This window comes from Podarcis pityusensis (assembly GCF_964106645.2).
Source record: "Podarcis pityusensis genome assembly, chromosome: 16".
Classification (NCBI taxonomy): Eukaryota; Metazoa; Chordata; class Lepidosauria; order Squamata; family Lacertidae; genus Podarcis; species Podarcis pityusensis.
In genome coordinates this window covers 39130353-39157560 of record NC_138041.1, presented here as the reverse complement: position 1 = coordinate 39157560, position 27208 = coordinate 39130353, and the positions used below count along the sequence as shown (strand labels likewise).

General features: G+C 44.7%; 2 protein-coding genes across 3 annotated transcripts in view; one reads left to right on the top strand and one right to left on the bottom strand.

The window, feature by feature from the left end:
- Positions 1–1512: 1512 nt before the first annotated feature.
- P2RX7 (purinergic receptor P2X 7) lies at positions 1513–20732 on the bottom strand. The gene is made up of 13 exons (XM_080985642.1): positions 19863–20732; positions 16287–16419; positions 15512–15583; positions 14224–14296; positions 12629–12725; positions 11870–11950; positions 10153–10282; positions 9578–9714; positions 7886–7979; positions 6233–6298; positions 6003–6119; positions 5082–5180; positions 1513–2089 (listed from the first exon to the last, which is right to left on the bottom strand). The coding sequence occupies exons 1-13, from the start codon at positions 19985–19987 to the stop codon at positions 1589–1591; spliced, it is 1725 nt and encodes a 574-aa protein (XP_080841768.1). The 5' UTR covers positions 19988–20732; the 3' UTR covers positions 1513–1588.
- Positions 20733–21556: 824 nt separating this feature from the next.
- Positions 21557–27208, top strand: part of IFT81 (intraflagellar transport 81) — a 51642-nt gene continuing 45990 nt past the window's right edge. The window contains exons 1-3 of one of the 2 annotated variants that reach the window (XM_080985630.1): positions 21557–21712; positions 22565–22728; positions 23962–24065. In XM_080985630.1, the coding sequence (XP_080841756.1) occupies positions 22585–22728; positions 23962–24065 (248 nt within the window). In that variant the 5' untranslated portion in view covers positions 21557–21712; positions 22565–22584. Of the gene's footprint in view, positions 21713–21945; positions 22081–22564; positions 22729–23961; positions 24066–27208 lie in introns of those variants that run through there. The other variant, XM_080985631.1, reaches the window with a different exon arrangement.

Below are 27208 nucleotides of genomic sequence, written 5' to 3'. Positions count from 1 at the left end.
TTCTAGGGTTTAGGGGGTCCCCTCCCAAAAAAAACTATAACGGTACATTATGTCTGGTAAATGAGTCACTACAGCCACTAGAGAGCTGTGAAAATTTGTGTCCCAGGTTTTTTAGACTCATCTACTCATGTATTATCTGAAATCCAAGGGGCACATTGGTTGCACAATGTGAAATATATTGGCATCATTTTCAGCTCTCCTGCCCCACTAGAGGGAAAGCAGCAGCACCAACGAAAAATCACTTGGACAAGTGGAAAACCTCTTGGACCCCATGCTTTCTAGGCATAGGACAAGGGGAAGTGTGGATGAGCTCAATGATAGCCCAAGCCAGCACAAACAGGTCCTGAACAGCCTCTTGTGCATTTCTTAGGAGATATTTCGTGAGAGCTTTTGAGGACACCATAGGAGGTACTTAGTGGTGGACACACTGGCATCCGTGGGCACCATGCTGGCAATCCCTAAGAGCGACACACAGGAAGGAGAAGTTTAACTCTCCCCAACCAACACAAAAAGCTAGGGATAACTGCAGCACATGGGGTGGGAATCTTTGTCTGGGTGGGAAGACTAAACCTCCTTTTCCTCTGCAATGTGGTCCTGCGCCTGGTATTCTGCTTTCAAAAACCCAGCTGTGGCTGCTTATTGTGTCATTACAACCACCTTCCCCTATTCTGGTGACCCCAGGAAGTTCCAATGCTCCCTAACCAGAAGAGGTTCGTGATCCGAAACATTGGGGGGGCACCAGGTTGGGGGAGGCTGTGTCAAAATCACATCTCGTTTGGCTCTCAGAAAATACAGTGGTACCTCAGGTTACAGACTCCGCTAACCCAAAAATAGTACCTCAGGTTAAGAACTTTGCTTCAGGATGAGAACAGAAATTGTACAGTGGCAGCGTGGCAGCAGCGGGAGGCCCCATTAGCTAAAGTGGTGTCTCAGGTTAAGAACAGTTTCAGGTTAAGAACGGACCTCTGGAACGAATTAAGTTCTTAACCCGAGGTACCACTGTAGATTTAGGGAGGCTGAGGCTGACACCTTGCTTGACCTGTGGTTCCCAAAATCTGCTTTATTCTCACCTGTGACCTGCTTTCATCAGCATCTTCTCTCTTTTGGCAGAGGCTACCAGGAGGAGGAGAAGAAGCCAAACAGCTTTTCAGTTCAAGGGTCAACCAGGAAGAAATATGGGTTTTCAGTTCAAGGGTCAAACCAGGAAGAAGAAAACCTGTTTGCTTACTGCATTTATAGCTCACTCTTTGTCCAAGGAATTCAGGGCTGCAGAATATGTGGTTCTTCCTTCCCCAATCATTTTATCCTCCCAAGAACCCTGCGGGGTAAATTAGGCTGAGAGAAGGTGACTGGCTCAAAGTCATCCAGTGTGAGCTTTGTGGCTGGTTGGGGATTTGAACTCATCCATCACTCTAACCACAATACCATGTTGCTCTGCAAGTGCTGACTTTGATTAATTGGAATGAGAAGCACAGGATGGCAGGACTGTTGAAGAGGTGGGGTTTGGGGGGGTTGCAAAAGGGGGCACTGCCTCGCCCACTGAATCTGTTCTGTCCCCAAAGCCACAGCGCAGAGTCTCCACGGTCCGCTAAGCCTTTTTCACAAAGCCAGCATATTCACCGTTCTCGCTGGGGAAAGCATCCCGGATTTTCCACCTGCAGCAGTTGGGTATCAGAGCCCTTTCTTCCAGGTCCTCCTCCCCAAAGCGCCAGTGAATGTACTGCTTGTAAGCACAGTGCCGAAACTGCCTGTTGGATGCCTCCCCATTCAGGTCCAACAAGGGCTCTTTGTAGAGGAGGACAAACTTCAGCATCGGCCGGGAAAGGACCAGGCGCTCAAACAGATCAGAAGTTGTGATGCAGGCCCCATTTTTCCTTCGGCAACAGAGCTGCTCCCAGTAGCCCTTGGCTGGGCGACATTTCCCACAGCTGCACCAGGCAGGACGCTCACAGGAGGAGGAAGAAGACGAAGCAGGTCCCCCTTGGCTCTGAAGGGGATGCACCTCTTCAGAGTTCCCAAGAAGAGACGCAACTTCATCCGGATGTTGCAGCTGGATTTTGGCAGCACGCATAAAATCACCAGTATTTCTCTGCAATAAAATAAAATCAAAATTTATTGGTCAATCAAATACAGATTATAGATGTGATGTTAACATATGAGAATGCTGGAGGTGAATTAGTTAAACAAATTACCCAATCAGAACCCAGGGGGTGGAGTCAGAGGGACTATAAAACCAGCTCTGGGAGGGGCGAAGGGAGGAGTTCGTTGGGAGTTGGGTAGCTGGTTGGAGTGGGAGTGAATTGGGATAGAGTCTGTGAGTGGGTTGAGTTAGTGTAGAGAAATAAGCTGAGTCAGGAACAGTTAGGAGCTAGGAAAACAAGTAACTATCTGAGAGGTGGTTTAGTGAGTGAGAGCAGGTAGCGGAAGTTATAGGTCTGGATAGGCAACCCATTATTGTAATTGACCGATACCACACGCTTTTTAAACTGCAATAAATAAACAGAAGTTTATGTTCCAGTTTAAACCTGACTGGACACAGTATTGTCCCAGGTAGGGCCTGGGTGGTGGCAGCGAGAAATAAAGTGGTGGCACAGGGATCAATAGACGGTGAAACCTCCGGGGACCCTGTGTGATCGCCACAATAGACACACACACACACACAAGCGTAAGACAATGGATTTTAAGGTAAAGGTACCCCTGCCCATACGGGCCAGTCGTGTCCGACTCTAGGGTTGTGTGCCCATCTCACTTAAGAGGCCGGGGGCCAGCGCTATCCGGAGATACTTCCGGGTCACGTGGCCAGCGTAACAAAGCTGCTCTGGCGAGCCAGCACAAGCGCAGCACACGGAAACGCCATTTACCTTCCCACTAGAAAGCGGTACCTATTTATCTACTTGCACTTAAGGGTGCTTTTGAACTGCTAGGTGGGCAGGAGCTGGGACCGAAAGACGGGGGCTCACCCCACTGCGGGGATTCGAACCGCCGACCATGCGATTGGCAAGCCCTAGGCGCTGAGGTTTTACCCACAGCGCCACCCGCGTCCCCCCCTTTTTTAGCATGCAAAAAAAGTTATTAAGAAAAGTATAATAAAGCATATATAATAAATATATGTGTCTGCATATAGCTCAGTAGGCGGAGCATGAGACTCTCAGGGTCGTGAGTTTGAGTCCCACTTTGGGGAAAAGACTCCTGCATTGCTGTACTGGAAAGCTTTTGTCGCAAACGTAGCTGTATTGAACATAACAGGCTTAGCCATACTAGACAGCAGCTCTTTAATTTTGCCAGTGTCACTAAGGCGGGATCTAAGAACGCACACACACATGAACACACATTTAACCTTTCTCCCCAGGGAAGATATTCCAAACCCCTGGTTGTGTTTTTTGCAGTTTCCCAGCCTTTCCCAGCTCTGCCATATCCTTTTTGGGATGGGTCTTGCAGGTCTCCTATAGTGGAGTGCTGTGAGGACCGCAGGCTGGACTAGGTGGGCTTTGGTCTGATCCAGCAGGGCTATCATTATGTTCTTAGGACATCAGACACTGAGAGCTGTAGGATGAAGCCACTGCCAAAGTTACACATTCATTTCCTCAGTCCTGCTCCAGTCTCTGATCAAACAGGTGCATCACAGGCCATGGCCCACGTAGCATGTAATGTTAAGTCAAACCATGGTTAAGCATGAATAAATGAGTGCACGAGTGCATGGGGGGGGTGTTGTGGTTGCTTCAGTCCTCCCCTGGTCTTGCTGCCAGAGGAGTAAAGTGACCAGAATTTTTTCCTCTTTGTATCTGCACACCTGTTCATTCATGCTTAGCCATGGTTTTGCTTAATGTGACACATGAGCCAGGGCACTGAAGGCTCTACCATACTGGTTGAGTTGGAACGTAACACTAAAACATTGTTTTAGCCTATCAGAATGAGCCAGTGAGCCTCAGGTTTGGGCGCCCTGTTAAACTATCACCCAAATCCTAAACTGTGGTTAATCATAACTGCAGTTAGTTGAAACAGACCAGTTTCATAAACGGTGGTTTGAGGTTGGCTTCTTTCAACTAACCATAGTCAACATTAATGACAGCTTGTCTGTGTTGAGACAAGAAGGCAAATGGGAATTAATCTAAAATGGAAGGGATTCCAACTTTGGAAGATTAGATAGTGTATATAGTAAATGACTCATGTTAAATTAATAAACATAGTAAGAACATGTGAAGATTATTTTTTTATTGAAAAATGGAGCAGTTTTGTGGTGTGTACTCAGGAATATTCAACCATATAGAAGAGAAGAAGAAGAGGAGTTTGGATTTGATATCCCGCTTTATCACTACCCGAAGGAGTCTCAAAGCGGCTAACAATCTCCTTTCCCTTCCTCCCCCACAACAAACACTCTGTGAGGTGAGTGGGGCTGAGAGACTTCAGAGAAGTGTGACTGGCCCAAGGTCACCCAGCAGCTGCATGTGGAGGAGCGGAGACGCGAACCCGGTTCCCCATATTATTAATCTACCGCTCTTAACCACAACACCACACTGGCTCTGATTCTGGAAACAATGGAAGGATTGAGTTAACATGCTTGGTGTATATAATTCCTTTGTTTTTCTTCATCGCTCATGTAACCAATATTGTTTGACTATGATGCTTTGTTTTTATGCATTAGTTATATACAGGAATTAAGAGTGTGTGTGTGTGTGTTTATACACTCACACACACACAAATGTATTTCTGTACAGCTTTTTAAAACAAAGAATAATCTAAAGTGGGAGGTTTCTGTCTCCCCCTCACAGGCACACTAGAGAAGGAAAGCGTGTGCAAGTTCAAGGCTTGCTAAGGCTTGTTTTCCTAATACTAAACTATGGTTTAGCGCAGTCTACCCCAAGCTGGTGCTCTCCAGATGTTTTCAAGTATAGCTTCCATCAGCCCCAACCAGCAAGGGACTGACTGATGGGAGTTGTTGTGTGAAACATCTGGAAGGCACCAGGTTGGCGTAGGCTAGCCCATCCTCTTCAAGCCTCTGAAAACATTTCACCTGTTCACAAATCTGTATGTAGGCACAGGCAGACAGGTACACCCATATAAAAAGGAAGACCCCAACTCACGTGAATAACCTCGCCTTTAACTTTCTGTAGGCTTGTCCTCAAAAATTTGTCAATCATAAAGATGTGTGGCTCATCAACAAAAGTCACATAAAGTAGAGTCTGCCCAACAAAATAAACAAAGACATTTTATCAACCCAAGTGTTTCACTGAATGAACTTGTTATTTCAGATGTATTAACAATAGAAGATATAAGATGAGGTCAGGCAGCAATTTATTTGAATCTTACACTTACCACTATGGCTTGTTTGGACCTTTCCAAATTATCATTTTACAACTAAGTGGTAAGAGTGCAGCTGTTACTCAGTGTCTTGTTCACACGTAATACTTAGCCATAGTTTATTGTTGGATTGGCCATGGTTTGTTTGGCAGTCAAAACCCTGCTCAGTCTCTTAACTATGGTATATTTACTGTCAACAAAAGATGATCAGAAGCCAGGCTTTGTTGTCAGCTTCTGGAACCTTGGTTGGTTTTAACTATGGCTTGGAACTAAACGTGAACCCAGCCCCCTTCCTTAACCATGCTTTGTTTGGCTGGCCACCTAACTGAAGTCATTTACCTAGCTAGTCAACATCACACGGAAAACTAGATTCTGTGAATTACCTTAACTACGACTGGTTTCAAACAAGCCAACTTCAGTCCTTGGTTTCAGAGAATGGCTATTTTAAACTATAGTTTATGGTAGTTACAGTTCCAAGTCTGGTGGTTAACCAAAAGCAGAAGCAAAACCTCAAAAAACTCCCCCTCCCAGCTGTGTCGGAGGTGAAGAGAGTAGGACAAGGGGAGACTAGGCACACTCATATCTCACTAAACCACAGTTTAGTGTGATGTCCAAATCCAGCATTTCTTTTCTTGCAGTAAGGTGAATTCCCTAACTATATCCATAAGTGGCTGCAGGATGTTGCAATTAATTGCATTTCTTACCCATCTTGGTCCCGGCACCATCTCACACTTTTTCTTGATGTAATATTCTTTCACTGGGTTGTACTTGAAGCAACGGCATGAATATGAAGTAATGAGAAAATCAACTACAAACTGTGCCTGTGAAGAAGAAAAAAATCCAAGAGAATGCTGATTCAATTTTCTTAACTGACGCAATTTGTGCTGAAATCATCTTCCACCCAAATGACAAGGGATATAAAACAGTCTCTTACCAGGCCAAAATAGGAGAGTGCGGAACCAATATATACCAGGAGCTCAAAGAAATCAAACCGTCCAGCCTTTGGTGGGGGTCAGGGTTGGAAGACAAGGAAACAGAGAACAAAAGAGATTATTGTTTTTTTCCCTAAAAAACAGTAATTAATTTTCACCCCTTTTCTCTGAGAATGGGGAAGCCTCAGCATCTGTTTCATAGATTGAGTCAGGCCTGCTTCTAGAAAAAGGATGAGGAGAGAGCACTGAACCAGGGCACAAAACTGCAAAATACAAACAAGCTACACTCTATTTCAAGTTAGAAATTAAACTGGTAAAAAATCAAGTAAGGTGAATAAAATAATAAAAAATTAGTGGCATCCAAAGTGTCAAATATGAGCACATGAAACTGCTTCCTCAGGTCCATCTAGCCCACTTCTGCCAATTCTTTTCCTTTTTTAAAAATAAATGTTTATATGCAACAATAAAATGGTACACAAACAAACATACACAGAGAAAAATTCAAGATGTGAAGTTCTTGGACATGCTGCACATTCAGAATACATAAAAGTATCTATGAATTTGGTGTCTGGCTCTTCTGTCCCTTACAGGGAACTGATTCCATCCACATGCCTGCAAGCAGAAAGGAGACAGCCATCGCTGACAACAGAACCATCAGCATCCACACAGCATGAAGCCCATACCTGAAGAGGATGCAATGGTGGAGAATACTCCATGTCAGAATGGTTTATAAAGGTGACAAAAGTTTTGCCAAAGAGCATGTTTTGAGCATGATCTTTTCGCAGAGTAATAATGTTCCACACATTATTGCAGCATACAGCAACCTCAAGATCAGTTTGTGTTTTCCCCTTTTGAGGAACTGACAATTCTGCTGCTGTGGCAAGAAAAACGAGCAGCTCTTCAGATTTTATATCCATGTTAGGAGGACCCTCAAATCCCCCACCCCAAATTTTTAAAATTTAATACATACCAAAGGAAACCCAAATGGTGGATAAACTGCTTCCTAACACAAAGTCCTACTAGCTTTCCTTCCCATGAAAATAGACACAGATGGCAAAAGGTTAAGTCCCCTCCCCACACTGCCACAACGCTGGTCCAGATCAGGCTTCCACTGCCTGCTATTCACATACAAACAGTGCTTTTTTCTAGGGGGACGCAGGGGTACCCATACCTCTAAACATTCTGTGAATCTTTGTACTTTTGTCCATTTACTGTACAGTGGACACTTGGGTTGCGAACGTGATCCGTGCGGGAGGCACGGCAGCGCAGTGTCTGCGCATGCTTGGGCACTTCTGTGCATGCGCAAAGCGTGATATAGTGCTTCTGCGCATGCGCCCAAACCCAGAAGTAACCCATTCCGGTATTTCCGGGTTTGGCGCGGTGCACAACCCGAAAATGCACAACCTGAAGCATCTGTAACCCGAGGTATGACTGTATTTATTTTTCCCGATTTGAACTATAAAATGGTGATTTTCTTGAGTCAAAATGAGAGTACCCCTAAACATTTTTTTAAGAAAAAAAAGCACTGCATACAAATAATAATTTTAAAATCATGCAATTGCCAGTGATGTCATGCATAATCCGGCCTTCAAATTCCCATTTCTCTGACATGATCGAAAACCAGCAACAGGAAGTCAGGATGAGTTTCCTTTTACCATGCCGAACACGAGGATGTCGAAGCGAATGCCATAGGCTTTGATCAGGGTTCGCTCCTCCTTCCCACCAGCCTGCTTGTAATACTTTGCAAATCTGCAAGGACCAAACAACACAGTTGGACACGGTATTGTAAGAGCAGTTTGGATGATGTGAGCATTGGCCTGGACTCCAAAGAGCGCTGGAAGATGGCTTCCTTCCTCACACAACACACCTGTGTGGAACTTGCAACCCCCATCACACTCATTATCAGACCCCAGAACCCCAAATCCTCTCTCTGCAAAGAACACAAAGGCCATTGCAATTTGGCTTTCCGTACTCTGTTAGGCAAGTTCTCTGCCCACAGTACAGCACACTCTGGTGAGTCATCGGATTACCACCCTGCCTCGTACTAGCTGCTTTTCTCCTCACAGCATAAATGAACTTTGATTTTCCGTTGTGGGATCTCCAGTCACTGGCTCAGGCATGCTTTACTGGGAAGAACAGAGCTAAGCTTCTGTTGATGCTTCTGGCAAGGTTATTTTGGATTCCCCATGGGAAACTTCCCGTCCCCAAAGTAAGGAGCCCATTCTGATGTGTGGATTTAGAATGTCATGGAAACATGGGGTGCAAATCGTCATGGGAATATCCTGTGCAAGACCCACAAAATTACCCATTTTGTAAGTAGTATATATAAATTGCCTAAAGACCAACCTTCCCTGACCTGGTAAAGCTCCCCTCAAGGCGAGCCATTTTGCCCTAGAGAGCATCAGGCGTGGGAAAGCTGCAATAGACTGTCATATGAGGACACACCTACCACCCACTCCAGCAGCCCTCATTCTCAAGTTATGGATGGGACAAGAGCACACTTCTTTCCAGCTCTCTGGTCCAGTGAAAATTGGCAGTCAGAAGAAAGTTTAAAAGAAAGTTTTAAGCAAAACTCCCTGCAGCTGCTTCTTCTGTGGCCAATGGAACCACACTGGTTTCCCCCTTGCTGCCCTGTTCTTCCTGGGAATCTGGAGTGCAGCCTCCCAGTGACCCCCGCCCTCCCTCAGCCTACAGTGCAGGCCAGGATTGGCTTCACTCTCTAGCACCAAATTGGGAGTAAAAGGGGAAGTGGGGAAGTGTAGCAGCAGTCAGCAAAGGGACTGTCATGAGGCGGGGAGACATCCTGTGTGCTTTATCAGCATGACTGCGGTAGGCGGCAGATGACTTTGGTGTGAAAGGCCTTTGGTTTTTCAGAATTGCCAAATCGTTGAAATCCCCAAATAAGCCCATTTCAAAATGCACATTTTAAGAGGGAGGGGAAATCAATGTTTTAAAAATGCATGCAAGTCAAGCAAATTTGCACACATTTGTCTTGTTTGGGATAGGCTTCTCTGCTGCTAGTCTTGGGAAAACAAAAAACAATGTAGGAAACTGAAGCCCTATCTTGTTGTGGCATGGGGAGAGCCCATTTCAGCCCCTCTCTGGCATCACCTCTGCTGTTTCAAACCTTTGCAGCCATGAGACCTAGAAACTAGAAATATTTAGAGTATGGGGGGAGGAGGGGAAATAACTAAAGTGTTCAAGATGCTAAATTCTGCACCCAGTTGCTGGCTAGGACTGCTGGGAGCTATAGTCCAGAACACCTGGAGGGCACCAGGTTGGGGATGGTTGCAACACAGCAAGGTCTTCAAAAGCATGTTTTACCTAAAATTACAAAAAAAAATTACCTAAAATTGTTTCCAGGGTACAAGGCTTCATTTGTTTTTTTGTCATCCAGACGCCGGAAACCATATTTGGGTTCGCAGCGGTGAAGCCACTTGTCCAGGTTGCAATCCCAGTTAATTTCGATGCCCACGATGCCACCCTTGGGAGAGAGAGTAAGATGAGTACTTTTAACACGGGGCTGATCATCAACGGGGGTAGACACCGTTGTGCTCCCAAGCTGGTGAAAGTGAGCAGTAGATCAGACCTTGAAATAGAAATAAATATTTGGTCCTTATGCCAATCAGCTTCCCAACCGTCTCTTCACAGACTGAAAGTTTATCAAAAGGAAGGGAGAAATAATTCAGCTTGCCCTTTAAAGTGCATATGAAGAACTTCCTTTCCCTCAAAGGATTCTGGGCACTGTAACTTGTTAAGGATTGTTGGGAGTGGTAACTAAGTGGGTAAACTAGAGTGCCCAGAATTCTTTGCGAGAAAGGATTTGCTTTGAATGTGTTTCAAAGGTATAGTCTGCACACAGCCAAGTGAGCAGGGGCATAATACAGACAAGCCTTCTATAGCCAAAACAGATGGCACAGACCTGAACAGCCACCTCAGAGAAGTTCTCCCCTGATGCTCGGAGAATATCTCCCAGCCGGAAAATTGGACAATGCGGAGCAGTGTTCTTGTTGTATGTGCAGGAAATATTAAAATCCGGTGAAATGTTTCTTCTGCAGAGAATGGGAGGGAAAGTAGTGTTGTTTTAATTTTGCAGGCAACACAAAATGAATTGTTTATGGTAGCTGGGCTGACTTCGCCCAGTGTTTATAAGAAAATTAAAAAAAGCTGGGGAAAATTTCTATCACAACAGTTTTATTATGCTTTTCTTATAGTACCACTGTATCTACAGCACCACAACTCTACTGGAGGCCAAAACTACACAATATGTCATCAGCTTTGTGAATAAACCCACAAAAGTTACTAGCCTGCAAAAAGTTTTACTAGTCTGCTAAGAGGCAGTAGCCTGCATGTCTGTGCTGGCTGCAATTGAAATAATTTCTCCTCATTTGCAGCCTATATGGAGGCACAGGCCACTTGGCAAAAAATGCTTGCAGGCTAGTAATTTTTGTGAATTTCAAAAAGCTGATAACGTATTGGTGCAGTTTAGCCTGGAGTAGGATAGTGGTGGATGTAACTTTTAGAGGCAGTGGCTATGTTCAGACATCGTGGTAAGCCATAATCCATGTGCTACTGCACATTGCCCAACCACTCTCCTGGCACAAGCAGCAAACCATGGCCTTTATCTTAGCATGATGTCCAAGCCGGCATCCATGGTTTGTTTTGCAACCCATGATCTGAAGCCAAGTGTCCTGGCCCCCACTCAAAACCAATTAACAGGTTTCATTGCTTGAAAGTGAAGAAGTGGGTTTTTATTATAGTGGTCTCACAATACAAACGCAGTGGCTAATAAAGAGCAGAGCCTGGCAAAAGAGTAACAGCAATATGTTCATTAGCAAGAGTCAAGGACCAGGAGTCTGAAATTTGCAGTAAGAGTTCCACGACAGCCCAGGAGCTGCAAACTTGCTTCAGTGAGTTTCCCTGCCTCCCCACCGTGTTTTCAAACAAAGACAGCAACTGATCAGCTACTTGAAATAACAACTGTCCCTGTGGGACTGGGGGGGGGGGGACAATTTCCTCTTTTTTTATTGATTCTCTCTCTGAGAAACAACGCTAGACCCATCTTCCCCTCTGAATCCTCAGACCAAGTTGTGCCCCAGAGGCCTCCTTATCCTTTGCCTGCAGGGAAGGAGCAGCCCCCAGGACTCCCGCCTTGTTGTGTGTCTGACCACAGAGAGGAGAAATCATCAACAGGGCTGTGCGGCATCATTTTCTCCCCACCCCCATCCCGGCCATTCAAGTCATCCTCCTCAAATGCCTCCTACTCCTGGTCTGAATCAGAAGAAGGGAGGATGACACCAGGTTTTGTTCTTTGCTTGGCCACTGTGCCTTGCTTGGAGCAAAACAAACCATAAACATTGGTTTGGCAGCAACAGTCAGCTGGGGAAGGCTAGTGGTTTGCTGATTCTACTTGGGTTAAGGAAGGAGCACAGCAGGAGAACTGGAGCAGTGTGAATGAGCCCACGGCTCCATCACATAAACCAGGCAAACAAGATGGTGGGCAGGTGGGCCCTAGAGATGGCTCCAGCAAGTCACACAAGCACAATTTTAAACAGGCACCCCAACATTGCTCCAGAGGCAGTAACAGTAAAAACAATTTACCGGAAATGAGGGCAGTTGAAACACATGTCTGCACTTACTTCGTATAATTAAATTTCGGGAAGTGAATGTTGTTTTTTATCAGCACAGTGAAGTTTTCAGCACTTCTCAGAATGGCAGGCCTAAAATGAGACCCCAGACAAGGATGAAAGATCTCAAAAAATAAAGTCCCATTTATTAAATATCATATAGTTTAATAACAGTATTAGCTGGAAAGCTGTGATGCATTTGAAGCTGAATGGGGGGGGGGGGGAGCCCCAGGATCTGTGAATGGGATTCCTCGCTGTTTCTAGAGTTGTAAATATATTTGAGTGGCTTTTATCAGTATCAGCAGGAATGAGACAGTGTCAGGGGCGCACATGCTGAATACAGTAAAGGGGAGGAGCTTTAACCTGTGGGCCACATTCCCTACTGAGCAATATTCCAGGGGCCGTATGCCAGTGGTGAGCAGAGCAAGAAGCAAAAGCAGGTGAAGCAATGGATGTAAATTTAACCCTTATGTGGTAGGAGAGTTTCTACACATATTCACACATCTCTCTCACCTAAGCGAGCAAGAGGAATGATCAGAGATAAGAGGCTGCTGGATCAGGCCAACGGCTCACCTGCTCCAGCATCCTGTTCTCACGGTGGCACACCTGTTGCAGGTGGGAAACCAGCACATTTGAACCAAGGTCAACCAGGGGGTGACCCAGAGCCCGTGAGGCCTGGGGAGAGGACCAAGGGCCACGCAGCCCCAGCCTGAGGTCCCTCCTCCTCACAGTAAAAGGGTGCACAGACTGCTATGAAAAAACCTGTCTTACTCCGGAGCCTTTTTAATTGACTCCACGGGGCACCAAGCCGCGACCTCACATGTTTTGATGGTTGTGTTGTAGTTCACACATTTGCCGGTCTGAATTCCTGTAGAGAGCAGAAATCAGCTTTCATTTATGGAATATAACCTTGCTGCTAGTTGAGGTTTTTGTTTTCACTAAAAATACCAGAGCTTTTAAACTGATTTGTTTTCACAGACACAGATTAGGAACATTACAGGTAAGGAAATTATTGTGGCACAGAAAAGCACAATTCAAATCCAGCCGTCATAGCAAGCAGCCACTACTCACACAAACTCCACACCAAGGGCAATCTCTGGGACATGTCACAAGCGGTTTTCTGGCCTTCTTCGCCACCCACAGGAACTTTGACACTGCCCATGAAACGCCAGGATTTGAAGCTTACGGTATGTGGTTTGTAAGAAATCTGTCTGTCATCTGTGTGTGTGTGTGTGTGTGTGTGTGTGTGTGTGTGTGTGTTTACAATCCTGTTGTAGGCAAAACTGGATCCAAAGTGGGTTATAATTGACAGGCAGGTGGTCATCAGATATTGTCAGTAAAGTAAAGGTAAAGGTAAAAGGACCCCGACCGTTAGGTCCAGTCGCAGACGACTCTGGGTTTGCGGTGCTCATCTTGCTTTATTGGCCGAGAGAGTCAGCGTACAGCTTCTAGGTCATGTGGCAAACATGACTAAGCCGCTTTCTGGCAAACCAGAGCAGTGCACGGAAACGCCGTTTACCTTCCCGCCGGAGTGGTACCTATTTATCTACTTGCACTTTGACGTGCTTTCGAACTGCTAGGTTGGCAGGAGCAGGGACCGAGCAACAGGAGCTCACCCCGTCGTGGGGATTCAAACCGCTGACCTTCTGATCGGCAAGTCCTAGGCTCTGTGGTTTAATCCACAGCGCCACCTGCGTCCCTTTTGTCAGTAAAGTAGCTTTCACAAATCTCCCATTTCCATAGGGGCTGATATGGAAGGCTGATATAAAGTATCTGTTAAAGGCAAGTGGATGTCTAATGAATTCTTTTTAAATTCTTTTTAAAAATGCATGTGAAGTTACATAACTCCCAGTGTTTCCAGATCTTTTGACTATAAATCTGTGAGGTTTGTTAACCACAGTAAAGAAATGGCAGTCTTACCTCATTGTCAGGAACAGTGAGGTACGCCAGTTTAAAATCCCTGCCCTAAAGGAATCTTTGTGGCAGCTCCTTTGAATGTGATTTACACACTAAATGTATGGCAAAGAACCTGCACAACCTCACACTTAATCCTATGCCCTGTCTTGAACAAATCATTTATGTGCCTTTAATCTGCTTTTTGGCGCATCACACAGCGTGGCTATACCGATTAAATGTGGTAGCCCCGTATACTTAACCAATTAGCCTTTCTTAATCAAGTGACAAGTAAACTGAACATTTTATCATAAGGTATGGAGTCATAGTCACCTCAAGTTTAAGTTGCTGTTGCAGTAAAGTTTTATTATTGTTGGCTATGAAATTTGTTGAACTAAAATGAAAATTTAAAAAGCAACCAGCTTTTCTTTTACTTTTTTCTGCAGCATATTACAAACATTAACCCCACGTACCATTAATCTGAGGGTCCATACGACCTTTCATACAGCTCTTGTCGGTAGAGCAAACAGCTTTGGCAAGGGGAAACTGAGCAAAAGGAAAGGGGGGAAAGTAAACATACAATATGCGTTTTAATTTCTAGTGTTGCATATTCATTTCAGACCACACTAACAGGAGCTAGAGCCCTGGCTGTGAACACACTGTATGTTTAAAACACATCGCTTCCTCCAAAGAATCATGGAAACTTTAGTTTACCCCTCACAAGGCTACAATTCCAAGCACCCTTGACAAACTACAGTTCCCAGGCTTGGTTGTATGCTGTCCTACTTTGGTCTGTCTCACTCTCAGCAAGGCCATTCTTCTCTTTTTTGGTATTATTTCTTAAATTTCTATACCGCCCTTCAACTGAGGATCACAGGGCAGTTTACAATATAAAAACACAAAAATACACAACACAGTAACAAACAAAAACAATACCCCCCAGTTTAAAAGGCCCTAGATAGTTTAATTAGCCAAAGGCCTGGGAGAAGAGGAATGTTTTTGCCTGGTGCCTCAAGATATGTAATAAAGACACCAGGCCAGCCTCCCTGGAGAAAGCATTTATTTCCTTTGTCTACCACTTGAGGTGTATATTTTTACAATACACCTTATTTTCCTGATAGTAGGTTGTTTTAAACTGTTTTCTGTATTGTTTTTTGTAACATACCATGGGACCTTAGGGTGAAGGATGAAAATAACAACAACAACAACAACAACAACAACAACAACAACAGAAATAATGCCATCATTAAAGAAGAGCAGGACTTAAGGATTGGGGACCAATAGCTGTGGGGTAAAGAGCTATACCAAAGCACTAGGTTCCATTAAGCCCTGCTCAACATCACTTGAAACTGCGTATTTCTATCTTCCTGGTCATAAGGACTAGGAATGTCATTTCATTTTTCTAAAATGAAATCTGAGATCCTTGGGCTGCTGAAACCTGCTACACCAGTTAACAGATTTCATGCCTGAACAGAAAACTTACGAAATGTGCAGAACAAAATGCAGCCCTGAATGTATCTTGCCAGTTGACAAAAAGATTCAAGCTTAAACAGAGAATGCAAAGAACATATTCTGGACTAGTTGTTGCAGGTTTTTTGTTTCTCTGAAATCTAACAAGGTTGTGATGGGAAAGATGAATCAGCACCTGATGATGTAGGATCACCATAGCAATGAGACACTAATTAAAAAGCCTTCCGTTACAAAATACAGCTTATTTCCCTCTCCACACAGATAATAACATCACTCACAAAATTGAGTTACCTCAGGGCAAAGTCCCTGGACTTGGTTCTCTGTCTTGATGATATTGGTTAGCACAAAGAATGAATTTATTCCCTGCATACACAAAAAAGGAGGCAAAAGAGAAAGAACAACTGATCAAAGGGGGTTAAAAGCGGATCTCTTCAAAAGATTGTTCCATGGGGCGGGGGGGGGGGGGAATCAAAAGCCACAAGCCCCCAAGCCACACAGTTTTAAAGAAGGCAATATATTTATTAGGGACCAAGCAAAATATCATAAACCATCAGGACCAAGAGCTATGGAGTTATCCTCTTTTTCTAGATGAACGTTCAACTAAGTAAAACAAAACTGGGGATGGGAGAAGACTGTCTGACAGTGGAAGATGTCTGCCTCAGAACATGGAAGGGGTTTTTTCACTAAAGGTATTCAGGCACAGGCTGAACTGCCATCTGTCTAAGGAAACATAGACTGCTGCCTTATGCTGAATGGCAGTGGCTCTCCAAGGTTTCAAATGGGCATCACTCTATGCCCTACATGAAGATGTGGGAGACTGACCTAGACTCCCCATGTTACTGAAGGGCCATAGCCCAGTGATCCTTTGGAGAACGGCTGTAGCTTAGTGACAGAGCTCCTGTTTTGCGTTCAGAAAGGTTCCAGGTTCAATTCCCAGCATCTCCAGGTAGGGTTCGTAATGCACACTCAAGGTGTGCCCAACCTCTGCTTTATATCCCAAAGCCGAAAAGCAGTCACTCAGGTCACTGAAAGCAGGTTGCTCCCTGGTCAAGGAGTTGAGACATACCTGGATAGGGAGAGTGTACTCCACTGTGTCCCAGATCCTTGCTTCAGTCTGAGAAATCCCTTTCACTTTTGTGTGCACTGAGCTGATGACGGAGTCCTTCTTCTGATAGCGTCTGTCAGCAATAAGGACAACACTGGAGAGACACAATGGAAAGGGTTTGAGGTGGTGTCCCTGCGCCCCCCCCCATGCTACAGCACTGCCCTGTATTATGCAAACCCAGAGCAAAGATACTGCCCACAGAGGGTTAGAAATAAATTGTGCCATTTTGATCACCAGGTCTGCTAAAGAGATGGTCGAGTGGAAGGACGAGTCAATTTCTCAGTTCCTGTACCACTATGAAAATTCACCTGCCAATGAATGCTTCAAAGTTACAGGCGTTCTATCCATCTTTTTTTTAATGGTAGTTTTATAACATAATGTACGTTTTGTGTGTGTGATGTGTCTTTTAAAAAACCCTTACCTGCGACACACACACACAGCAGGCATGGCAGATCTGTGGGCCTCCAGATGTTGGACTCCAACTCTCATCACCTCGGGCTATTGGCCACCCTGTCTGGGACTGATGGGATTTGCAGTCCATCAACATCTGGAGGGCCACAGCTTCACCATTTGTTATTCTTGCCATAAAGCAACACAGACTCACCACTCTATTTACTACATTGAGAGTGTCCCTTTAAGAGTAGCTGGTTGTACATCATGGCATTCATCAGATGCGTGGGTGGGAAAGAAGGTCACACACCAAACTTACAAAGCTGTGCTTGTCTGGAAGGAGGCTCTTCTCTTAGGACTCAGAATGCCACAAGTTATACACTCAGAAACAAATCTACATTAATATGTCCAGATCAGTTTAATGCAGTACTTTTCAATGCAAGGAGAAAAAAATTCCCAGCTCTGGGGTCTTTATTTCCAAGGCTGTGTGATCCTAACCTCAGTTACTACAGTTCTGTCTCACTGATTAAAATGTTTTAGGGGTTACTATGTAAGACTATATACCAGCTGTTGTTGCAAATGCAAAGCTTTCTACTTCAGTGAAAAATAAACAATAAAGTCCTTCCCCTTAAGTTCTCTTGTTGTAAAAATAAAATCCCAATAGCACAGGTTTAGAAGACCAGTTTAGTAGGTTTTTTCTGTTGTCCTACACGTTACTTATGAGTTCCCCTGATTTCAGTGTGACTTACTCTTGCAGCAGTTGTGCACTCTCAACTGCAATCCTATGCACACTTAATAGGGAGTAAATCCCAGTGAACTCAGTGGAACTTTACTTCTACATAAGCATGCATTGGATCAGGCTGTGCAGAGATCAGCAAGCTGGCAAAGTTAAATCCGATGTGTTTACTTGTACATTTAAAGCACATTTATGCTGCTTTAACTGTCATGACTTCCCCCAGCAATTTCCAGCTCCCTTAACAAACTGCAGTCCCCAGGATTCATTGGGGGAAGGCCATGTGCTTTGAATATATGGTGTGGATATGACCTAAAGTCCGAGATGGAGCTATAAGATCAGACAGTCCCTGCCTGAATCTCTGGCCCCATCTGCACTATACTGTACATTAAAAAGCAGTGTCATATTAATATCAGCAGTCATGCCTCCCCTCACCCAAAGAACACTGGGAAGTGTAGTTTGTCAAGGGCACTGACCAACTCACAGACCTACAATTCCCTGAGTACCCAGGGAAGAGTAAACTACTCTGGGAACTGTAGCCCGTTAAGGGGAACTCTTAGCACCCTTGATAAACTACAGTTCCCATGATTTGGGGGAGGAGGGACCATGCCTGCTTAAAGTCATATGATAGTGCCAGGTGGGGCCTCAATATTTGGCAAATTGTTCTCTCAGTGTCCAGTTTAGTCCATTCATCCCGTGTTTGCAGTAAGAGGAAAGTACGGCAGTAATAACAATGAGTTGGGACAGTACAGTTTCAACTAGACCAACGCCCTGCTTAGTGCAGGTTCTGCTATGCAGGGTGCAACAAAAGCATCTCTGACAAATGTCCGTTCACCCTTCTCCTGTCCTTTGCCATCAAGTGAAGGGTGAAAATTTTATTCCCTAACCATTTCCTTTGGGAGCAACAGAGAGCAAACCTGCTCCATGTTCCACATGACAGTCCTTTAGACCTCTGAATATTGCTATCATGTCTCTCCTTCATCTCCTCCTCTTTAAGCTAAACATACTTAGGTCTTTCAACTGTTCATTGTACTATGGGGATTTCCAGAACCCCCAAACCTCCTTTGGGCATGCTCCAATTTGTATGCTCCAATTGTCCTTCCTAAAATGTGGCACCCAGGACTGGAGCTTGATCAGTGCAGAATAGAGCAGAGCCATTACTTCCCATGATCCAGACATCAAAGATCTGTTAACACAGCCTAAGATTGCATTAGCAGCCTATCTTATAAGGTTGTTGTTCTAAAGATTACATTATTACATGTGAGCTGCTTTGAACACTTTAAAGCCCTGTATAAATAATGTGGTATCTTGTTGACATCCATCTGTCTCAAGAGACAATGGAGGAGAGACAATGGAGTGCGCCTCCAGGGGGAAGAGTTAAACCACTGTGTTAACAGCACCAAAGTGACCTTCCCGGGGTGCAAGCCTGCGCAATGTGTATAGAGGTCCTGGGCTGACCAGATGACAAGATCCACCTCTTAAGCCTGGTTCATGTGGTCCAAAGGAAAGCAGAGCAATACATTTGACACCAGCTTGGATGCAGGACTTGCTGGAAGGAGGTGTACAAGGCTCAGTTAAGGAAAAAATAAAGCTTGACATTCTGGATTTGTGTAGCATTTACTCCTTAGCCTTTTCATCTCCTGAAGATGTCCCACAAGGCAGCAGAGGCTCAGGAGTTTCCTTCTCCTAGATGGGCTCCCTTCCCAGGTGGACGAACCCCATCTGCCCCTCACTTCCCTCTACAGCATGTGCAGAAATGGCACGTGCATCTGCTCCATCCGCCAGAGCCTGTCTTTGCATGCAGGCGAAGTCCCTCATTCACCAAGGGTTTGAGACCCATTGGCTACCCTCACCTGGTTTAGCCAGCCAGTCAAAGCTGTTCCCTGTACGAGGCCCCGGGTTTTTGAACCAAAATAGCCATTGTAAGGAAGAATGGTCAGTCCTCACCACAAATTTCCTACCATACAGATAATAATGAAAACATCCTATGAACTTCACAACTGCCAGGAGTTCTCTCCTAGTAGTGCAGAAGTTTCTCTCAGGCTCTTACTGAAATAAGCAACAGGCGAGTTGTGAGTGCAAGGTGGGGAATGTGGTATCACTGACAATTAATATTAATTAAATTTATACATTTAACATGCTTTTGTTAAAGCAGTATCTTATGAACCGTCGCTAACATTTTTACCAGCTTTACTAACTTTCAGACAATAGATAAAACTACTTAAACAACTCTTGGATATAGTTTAACTGATCCAAGTAGACAGAGCAATTTGCACAGTTCAACCCCAGCCTTTCTTATCAACAGCTAGAGATGTAAACCCCATGGATTTCGCTGGAGAGCTCTTTCCAAGGCTTCCAACTTTCCCTGTTTGTTTTCCCTGCTGCCGTATCTGAACTTTTCCTGTTCCACTTACCAGACATACATGAAGACGACAGAATGGATGGCCCACTTGAGGCTCCCGTAGTAGACACTCTGAATGCGTACAACCTTGTTAGTTTCATATTCACAAACATTCTTCAAGCTGCAGCACCCGGCCATGGCGGAGGAACAAAAAAAGCCTCTTACAAACTGCACCCTCTCACAGACAGCACTGCTGCTGGTGTTTCTGGCCACACACACACTCACACAGCAAAACCACTCCACTTAAAGGCACAGTAAGAAAGCCATGCAGGGAAGGAGCAAGTTAAGATAAATCAAAATAGTCACATGAGCTATAACTCAGCTGCTGAGCAATCACCTCCAGACTGTTATTTTGTGGGAGGGATTCAAGTGTAGGTTTGCACAATTAAAATAGATTAAAATGCTCTGTGGCCTTGGGGCAACCAATGCACTTAACACAAACACTTTTTTGCAGTTAGGAAATTAATGGGGAAACACATTGAAAAGTGGGGGATGGACAAATTATTAACAGATGAATAAACACCCCACAAGCAAATCAGGTAAACATCATTGTATAACTTCACCACAAACAAATCAAAATGAATGCAGATTAGAAGACTTCTGCAACTTCTGGAGTGTTGGCAGATCTGTTTATAGCCACACACAGCTTTTCTCCTCCTCGCCCTTCCTTCCTTCCTTCCTCCTTCCGGTCAAGCTATTTAAAACAATAGCAGCAGCATTTTTCTCATTTCCGTATTCAAACCGTTCTGAACTTGAGCTACAGCAGGGTAGTTCAACTTTCCATACCAAGTGGGCCGCAAGAGCACTTTGATATAACCGCATACTGCCTTGTTGGGGGGTGGAGGCCCAAACTGGACGACCCCCACCTCCTCGCGCTACCTTCCCAAAGCCAACTAAGCAAGGCACTGGACTTTAGGAAGGAGGCACAAGGCTCTGGCAGGACCTTGAGAGGCAATAATTACACACTGAGGCAAGAAATTCCTGCCAACCTAGCACTTCGAAAGCACATCAAGTACAAGTAGATAAATAGGTACCACTCTGGCGGGAAGGTAAACGGCTTTTCCATGCGCTGCTCTGGTCCACCAGAAGCGGCTTAGTCATGCTGGCCACATGACCCGGAAGCTGTACGCCGGCTCCCTTGGCAGTAAAGCGAGATGAGCGCCGCAACCCCAGAGTCATCTGTGACTGGACCTAAGGGTCAGGGGTCCCTTTACCTTTAAGGCAAGAAATACTCTCCCTTGTTATTTCTGTTTTTGTTATTATTTGGGATCTTTTGACAAAGGGACAAAGGTATATAACCTGAATTTATTCTTATTATTGTCATTGCAAACCTTACTGTTATTGAAGTGTTAAGTAGAAGTGGTGTTCCGACCAATTCTATTTTGACTGTGACATTTGCTGTAAACCGCCTTGAGATTTATAGCTGGAAGCAATAAATAACACCCCCCGCTCCTTCCCCATTATTATTATTATTAGGGGGCGGCATTTATCGTGCAGCAGCCCTCCTCCCCTGCTGCCGCCTCTCGCCCTCCGCGGCGCAGACTGAGCGCCAACCACCCGGGAGATCCTAATCTCTTTCTCCCGCTTCCCGCCTCCTTCGCCTCGCGCAGGCGCAGTCGCGCGCTCCCGCCGCAGCCCCGCCTCTTTGCCTTCGGGGTTGGGGGCGTGTCCTCCCGCCGAAGGCGCGCTCGAAGCACCTCGGTTCTTTTCCGTCCACGCTGCCGCCATTTTGGTCACGTGAGCGGAACTGCCTCCTCCTCCTCGGCAGCAACGGTACCCTAGCAACCGTTACCAAGGGCCCCGGCACGAAGAGGCGGGGAAGAGATGGCCATTTAGAGGGGGCGTTTCGGGCGAAGGGTTGAGGTAATGTGGGGGAAACCTGGGGGTGTTTGGGGGAGAAAAGAGCGGTGTGGGGAAAGGCTGGCTAATCCCTTTGGAGAAGGGCGGTGAGGGAGGGGGAAGGACCCGGAGGAAACTAGGCAAGGGTTACCATGGCAACACCTGCTTGCCCCACTTTAGAGGAAAGGGGTGACTTGGGGGAATCGCTCTGGCATCTGGCGGTGCGAATCTCCCCCTTAAGGAAGGGGAGGCGGCGCGGTTCCTGCCTCTGGTAGTAGGAGGTGGGATCTGTTACCGTTTTACTCCCTTTTGAAAGCTCAGTACTGTAGAAGCAAACGTGGAGAGACGGAGCTTGCAACCAACACTTTGACAAGAAAGGGAGAGGAAGAGAGGTCTGCATAACAAACAGGCTGCCGCAGAGTTGGGCCTTTCCCCCGTGGGTGGGTGAAGGGGTCTCCCTTCAACGTGAATGTGAATTTTCCCTTGGTATAGTAGGCTGATTTCCATGTGTGTGCACCACTCTCAAAGTGGTGAAGTGGCTTCACCAGTGTTCATGGGCACATCCCAGCCAGAATGTGAGGGGCAGGCCCTCCAGAGAAGGGGGTTTGGTGTGGGGAAGAGTCTCCGGGCCAGGAGTGCTAAAAGTGGGAAGAATGTGTTTTTTTTATTGCATTTGCATCAGGGCAGTTTTTTGTTCAACTTGCTCTCTAGAGGTAGACTGCTGCAACACACAAATATTTCATCTGTCAAACCTACAATAGCAGCAGAATGCAACACCCCCACAACCACCCGTCTGAGATTTTAATTTTTAAAAAAATGTTTTTGCAGTGATTTTTTTGACTCATGTTTCATGATGCTGCTTCATCTCTTCTGCAGATACCTTCTAGAATGCCATTATGAGTGACCAGCTAAAATTTATTGTTGAGAAGCTCAACAAGGAGCCCTTTAAGAAGAACTTCAATTTAATCACATTTGACTCATTGGAGTCAATGCAGCTGTTACAGCTGCTAAATGATGTTCTGGGAGAGATTGACCCAAAGGTAAGGATGGAAAATTAAGATGTTGAACTACAGGTGTCAAGAAACTTGCTGATTATTAATTTGTCTCAAAGGTTTATATCCCGCCTTTATATCAAACGATCCTCAAGGTGGCTTACAGTAAATTATAATAATACATGTATCTTAAGTTGCCAGGCTGGTGGAAGGGGCCAGACAAAGTGTGTTTCCCATTGGCTCTGCGATTCCAAGGCAGTTCTTTCTCCCAAGGATGGGGTAGCAAACTATCTGCAGCTGCTAATTCTCTCGCCCGTGCAATGGATGGCACTAAGTTATTGAACCTAACTTAGTCATCTTCATTAATTTCAATGGGTTTACTCAATGGGTTTACTCAACCAAGTGTAAAACTTGGTTGAATACTACCCCAGATTCAGAACAAACCAGGAGCTTAAACCAACTTCAGACTGTGGTTTAAGATCATGACCTATTCTGAACCTGCTTTCCAATAATGGGAAGCTACAGTTAACTGAAGACTTCCTGGCTTACTATAGCACACCAAGAAGGGAAGAGCGAAGGGGCACTTTTCCTGTTTCAGCTTATTAAACAGATTTGATTGCCAATAGCATGTTTATTCCAGCATTCTTTTCTCTTAGTGGCAAACAGATTCCTATAGAAAGCCCCCAAACAGAACTTGGGTGCACTAGCCGTTTCTCTCTTGTGTTCTCCTGCAACTGATACTTGGAGGCACACCACCTCTGATACTAGAAGTAATATAGGTATCATTATACCTTTATCCTCCATGAATTTGCCTAATCCCCTTGAAGAGCCCTCCAGGTTGGTGGCCACCACTACATCTTGTTGCTGGGTATGGTGCTCTGATTTGACCTGCCTTCTGTTACTAGGCGTGACTGACCAGTCCCCCATGATATCACCACGATCCCCCAATAACTTCCAGAACAAAATTGCATTGAAGTGCTTACCTTTTTAAAACGTATGCAGCCACAAATTAATGGATAAACACTCTGGGCACTTAAAAAATGAAAAGGTCAGAGCCAGCCTGCCTTCCTGAAACTTGGGGAGGGGGAATTGAGTTGCAAAGGTTCATGGCATGGAAGATAATAGTGGCCTGGATGAAACCTGCCTAGTTATATGTGCAACACCTCACTTAGGAGTTTCAACAGTGCACTAATCATTAATTAAAATCCATTCTTCTTTGCTTTACTTGTGAAATGAAGCTTGTCTTGTTTATTATGCCTTGGTTATTTTAAAATTTTTCAGCAAGTTGTTGACATTAGAGAAGAGCTTCCAGAGCAGACTGCTAAACGGATGTTGAGCCTTCTTGGCATTCTTAAATATAAACCTCCAGGAGGCACCAGTGACTTGTAAGTATTTATGTCCTGTTGATAGTTGTACAGTACAGCCACTGTTGAAGCTATCTGAACCTGTAAAAAGACATAGAAGTAACAGATAATCAATTCATCTTGTCACGGGAGCATCCTATTGTTAACCTAGATGTCATGCCTTATAGCTTTGACTTGTTTGCCTATTTGTACTAAATTTATTTCTTACAATCCAATCCTTGAGACATCTCCACTTTAAGAGTGAATGTGTTTCAGGGAGCACTTTCAGTTTCTTAGAAGTTAGGTATAAAGTTGAATTTAGAATAGTCCACACTGAATGTGGAGTCCCTGAAGGTGTGCTTTCTGTTAACCTTCCAGAGGCTGCAAGCTTATACACATCTATGAGAAAATATGTCTAGTTGCCTTTCAAATATTTATGTTGTGTTGTAACTTGCTCTTTGTTGCTGTATTCCATGTTTATTCAGTAGTCTTTTCCTGACACTGGGCACTAGAGGGTGCTATTGCATTAATGTTTATTGTGTGTCACGTTCCCCTATCCTGTAGGTTTACATTCTAAAATAGAAAATGCAGATTCAAATGAGCAAGGAAAATATAGTGCTCCCTAGTATAATCTTACTAAATGCCAGCTTGCATTTATATGTGGAACAAACGGCTTGCCTTTGGCAGCCAGTCAGATGATGGATCTGGTGCAGAGGCCTTCTTTTCACATTTGTATGATTCCACGCGAACGACAATATCAGACTCATTCGTGGTGTGGCCATTTGATACAAAAAAGCAGGTCCCAACACTCATGGATGCGACTACGATGCATTTAGATTACAATTTGGTGGCTGCCGCTCAGAGCTTGATTGTCTGTGCCCATGACAGGCAAAGGTGATGGAGGAGGATAGGGCTTTGAGAAGGGGGCAGTAAGGACTAAACACTGGTAGCACAGAAACAAAGCTGCTTTGCAGGAAATGTAGAATTTTTTCAGAGAAGGTGGGTGGTGGCTGAGGTGATGTGCGTGTGACTTTGTGTGGAATGGACTAAGATGGGAGAAGTAATCAAGGCAGAAATGGACTTATAGGGTCAGATGCAAGCTGGGCCAAATTAATAGGAGCCTAGAAGAGGCCAGACGGAAGAGTTGGAAAGGCTTGACCTCAAGTGGCCTGCAGTTTCCCTGAACATGCCGCAGACCAACCCATAATACTTACTCTTTACTACATGTTCTTATGCACCTCTTTCCTTATTATCCATTTTATTTTTATCCTGCTTTTATGAAATTGCTCTTTCTAGTTTGTGTGTGTGTGTGTGTGTGTGTTTTATTTTTACTTAAGCTGCCCTGCTAATGGATTGGAGAGCAAAATATAAAATTTAATAAATGAATCCTTCCCTGGTATTCTTCTTTCCTTTTCACGGTTTAATAAAATTTGAAAATCTGCAAATTTTGAAATCTATAAACTAAAAAGTTTATCGTTCTGGTTAAGAAAATTTGGGGAGGTTTGTTCTTACCACTGTTGTGTAATTGCAGATTTTATTTGAGCAGTACTAAAGGTAAAGGTAAAGGTAAAGGAGCAGTACTATAGTAGGTTAGAATCCCACGTCTAAGCATTTTACTCTGAATTAAGTCTTGCGATGGTCAGTGGTGCATGCTTCCAAGAGCTTGCATTGAAGATAGTTTGGAACTTACAGTTACTGCAGAGTGCTGCTACTTGGTTGCAGAGTGATATGCCAATTCAGAGTTTTGTTCTGCCCTGGCTGAGTTATTAACTCCTGGGCCCAGTTTAAGGTCTTGTCATTGACTTATAAAACGCTAATGGCTCAGGGCCCGTATACTTGACAGAGCACCTCTTATGTTGATGGACAATGCCCAAGGAACAGGGTAAAGGACCCCTGGACGGTCCAGTCGAATTCGACTATGTGGTACAGTGTTCATCTTCTCAAAGTTTGCTTTGTAGGTCCTGTGGCCAGTATGACTAAACCACTTCTGGTGCACAGAACACCATGACAAGTGCCAGAACGCATGGAAACGCTATTTACCTTCCTGCCACAGCGGTACCTATGCATCTACTCACACTGGTATGCTAGGTTGCCAGGAGCTAGGACAGAGCAAAGGGAGCTCACCCCGTTGTACAGATTCAAACTGCCAACCTTAAGATTGGCAAACCAACGAGGCTTGGTGGTGCCACCCACAGTGCCACCCACATCCCAGCCCAAGGAACAGTGACCTTGTAAAGGTGTCCTCTCACCCTTTCTCTGGAGGTTCCTAAGTCTTCATAATTGCTTCAGTTTCTCCAATTCTTGAATGAGATTTTTTTTTTGCTTGAGGATTGTTTAGCTGGATTTGATCTCATAAGTACAGTCTACGGAAATTTTAACTTCCTGCTGTTGTAAGGTTTTCAGTGATTTTATGGTTTTATTTTGCTGTTCTATACTTCGCGTTTCATGTTATATACTTTTGGTTTGTTGTATATTTTAAATGTGAACTACTTTGTGATTCCAAATAAATAGTAGTACAGTCGTACCTAGTTTCTCGAACGGAATCCGTTCCGGATGTCCGTTTGACTTCCGAAAACGTTTGTAAACCAAGGTGCGGCTTCCGATTGGCTGCAGGAACTTCCTGCACTCATTCGGAAGCTGTGGAAACCACGTTGGACGTTCGGGTTCCAAAGCACTTTCGCAAACTGAAACACTCACTTCTGGGTTTGAGGCATTCGGAAGCCAAAACATTTGAGTCGCAAGGCGAACCAATGTACGACTGTATATAAATTGATTTGAACAAACAAACAAATGTGTTTTAGGATTGCAGTCAGGCATAATTTCTCAAATTTCTGATTAATGAGGCACACTCCTTTTCTGAATTAAAAACAGGGATACCCTAAACGATTATACCTGTTAACAGTGCTGGAGCACGTTAGTTGCATGCAGAAGATCTTAGGTTCAGCTCCTGGTATCATCAGGTAGCATGAGGAAAATTCTCAGGGATGATTCACACCCTGGCCGGCACTTTCTTGATCTCCTGCCCTCAGGCAGAAGGTATAGCAGCATGATTAGTCACACCAACAGGGTAAATAACAGCTTCTATCCGTGGGCTGTTAGGCTGCTGAATGAAAAGATAACAACAGGGCAACTGACTTTCGGGTTTGGTGGGTGTGCGTCAGTAAATGTGGGGAATTAAGACTAAG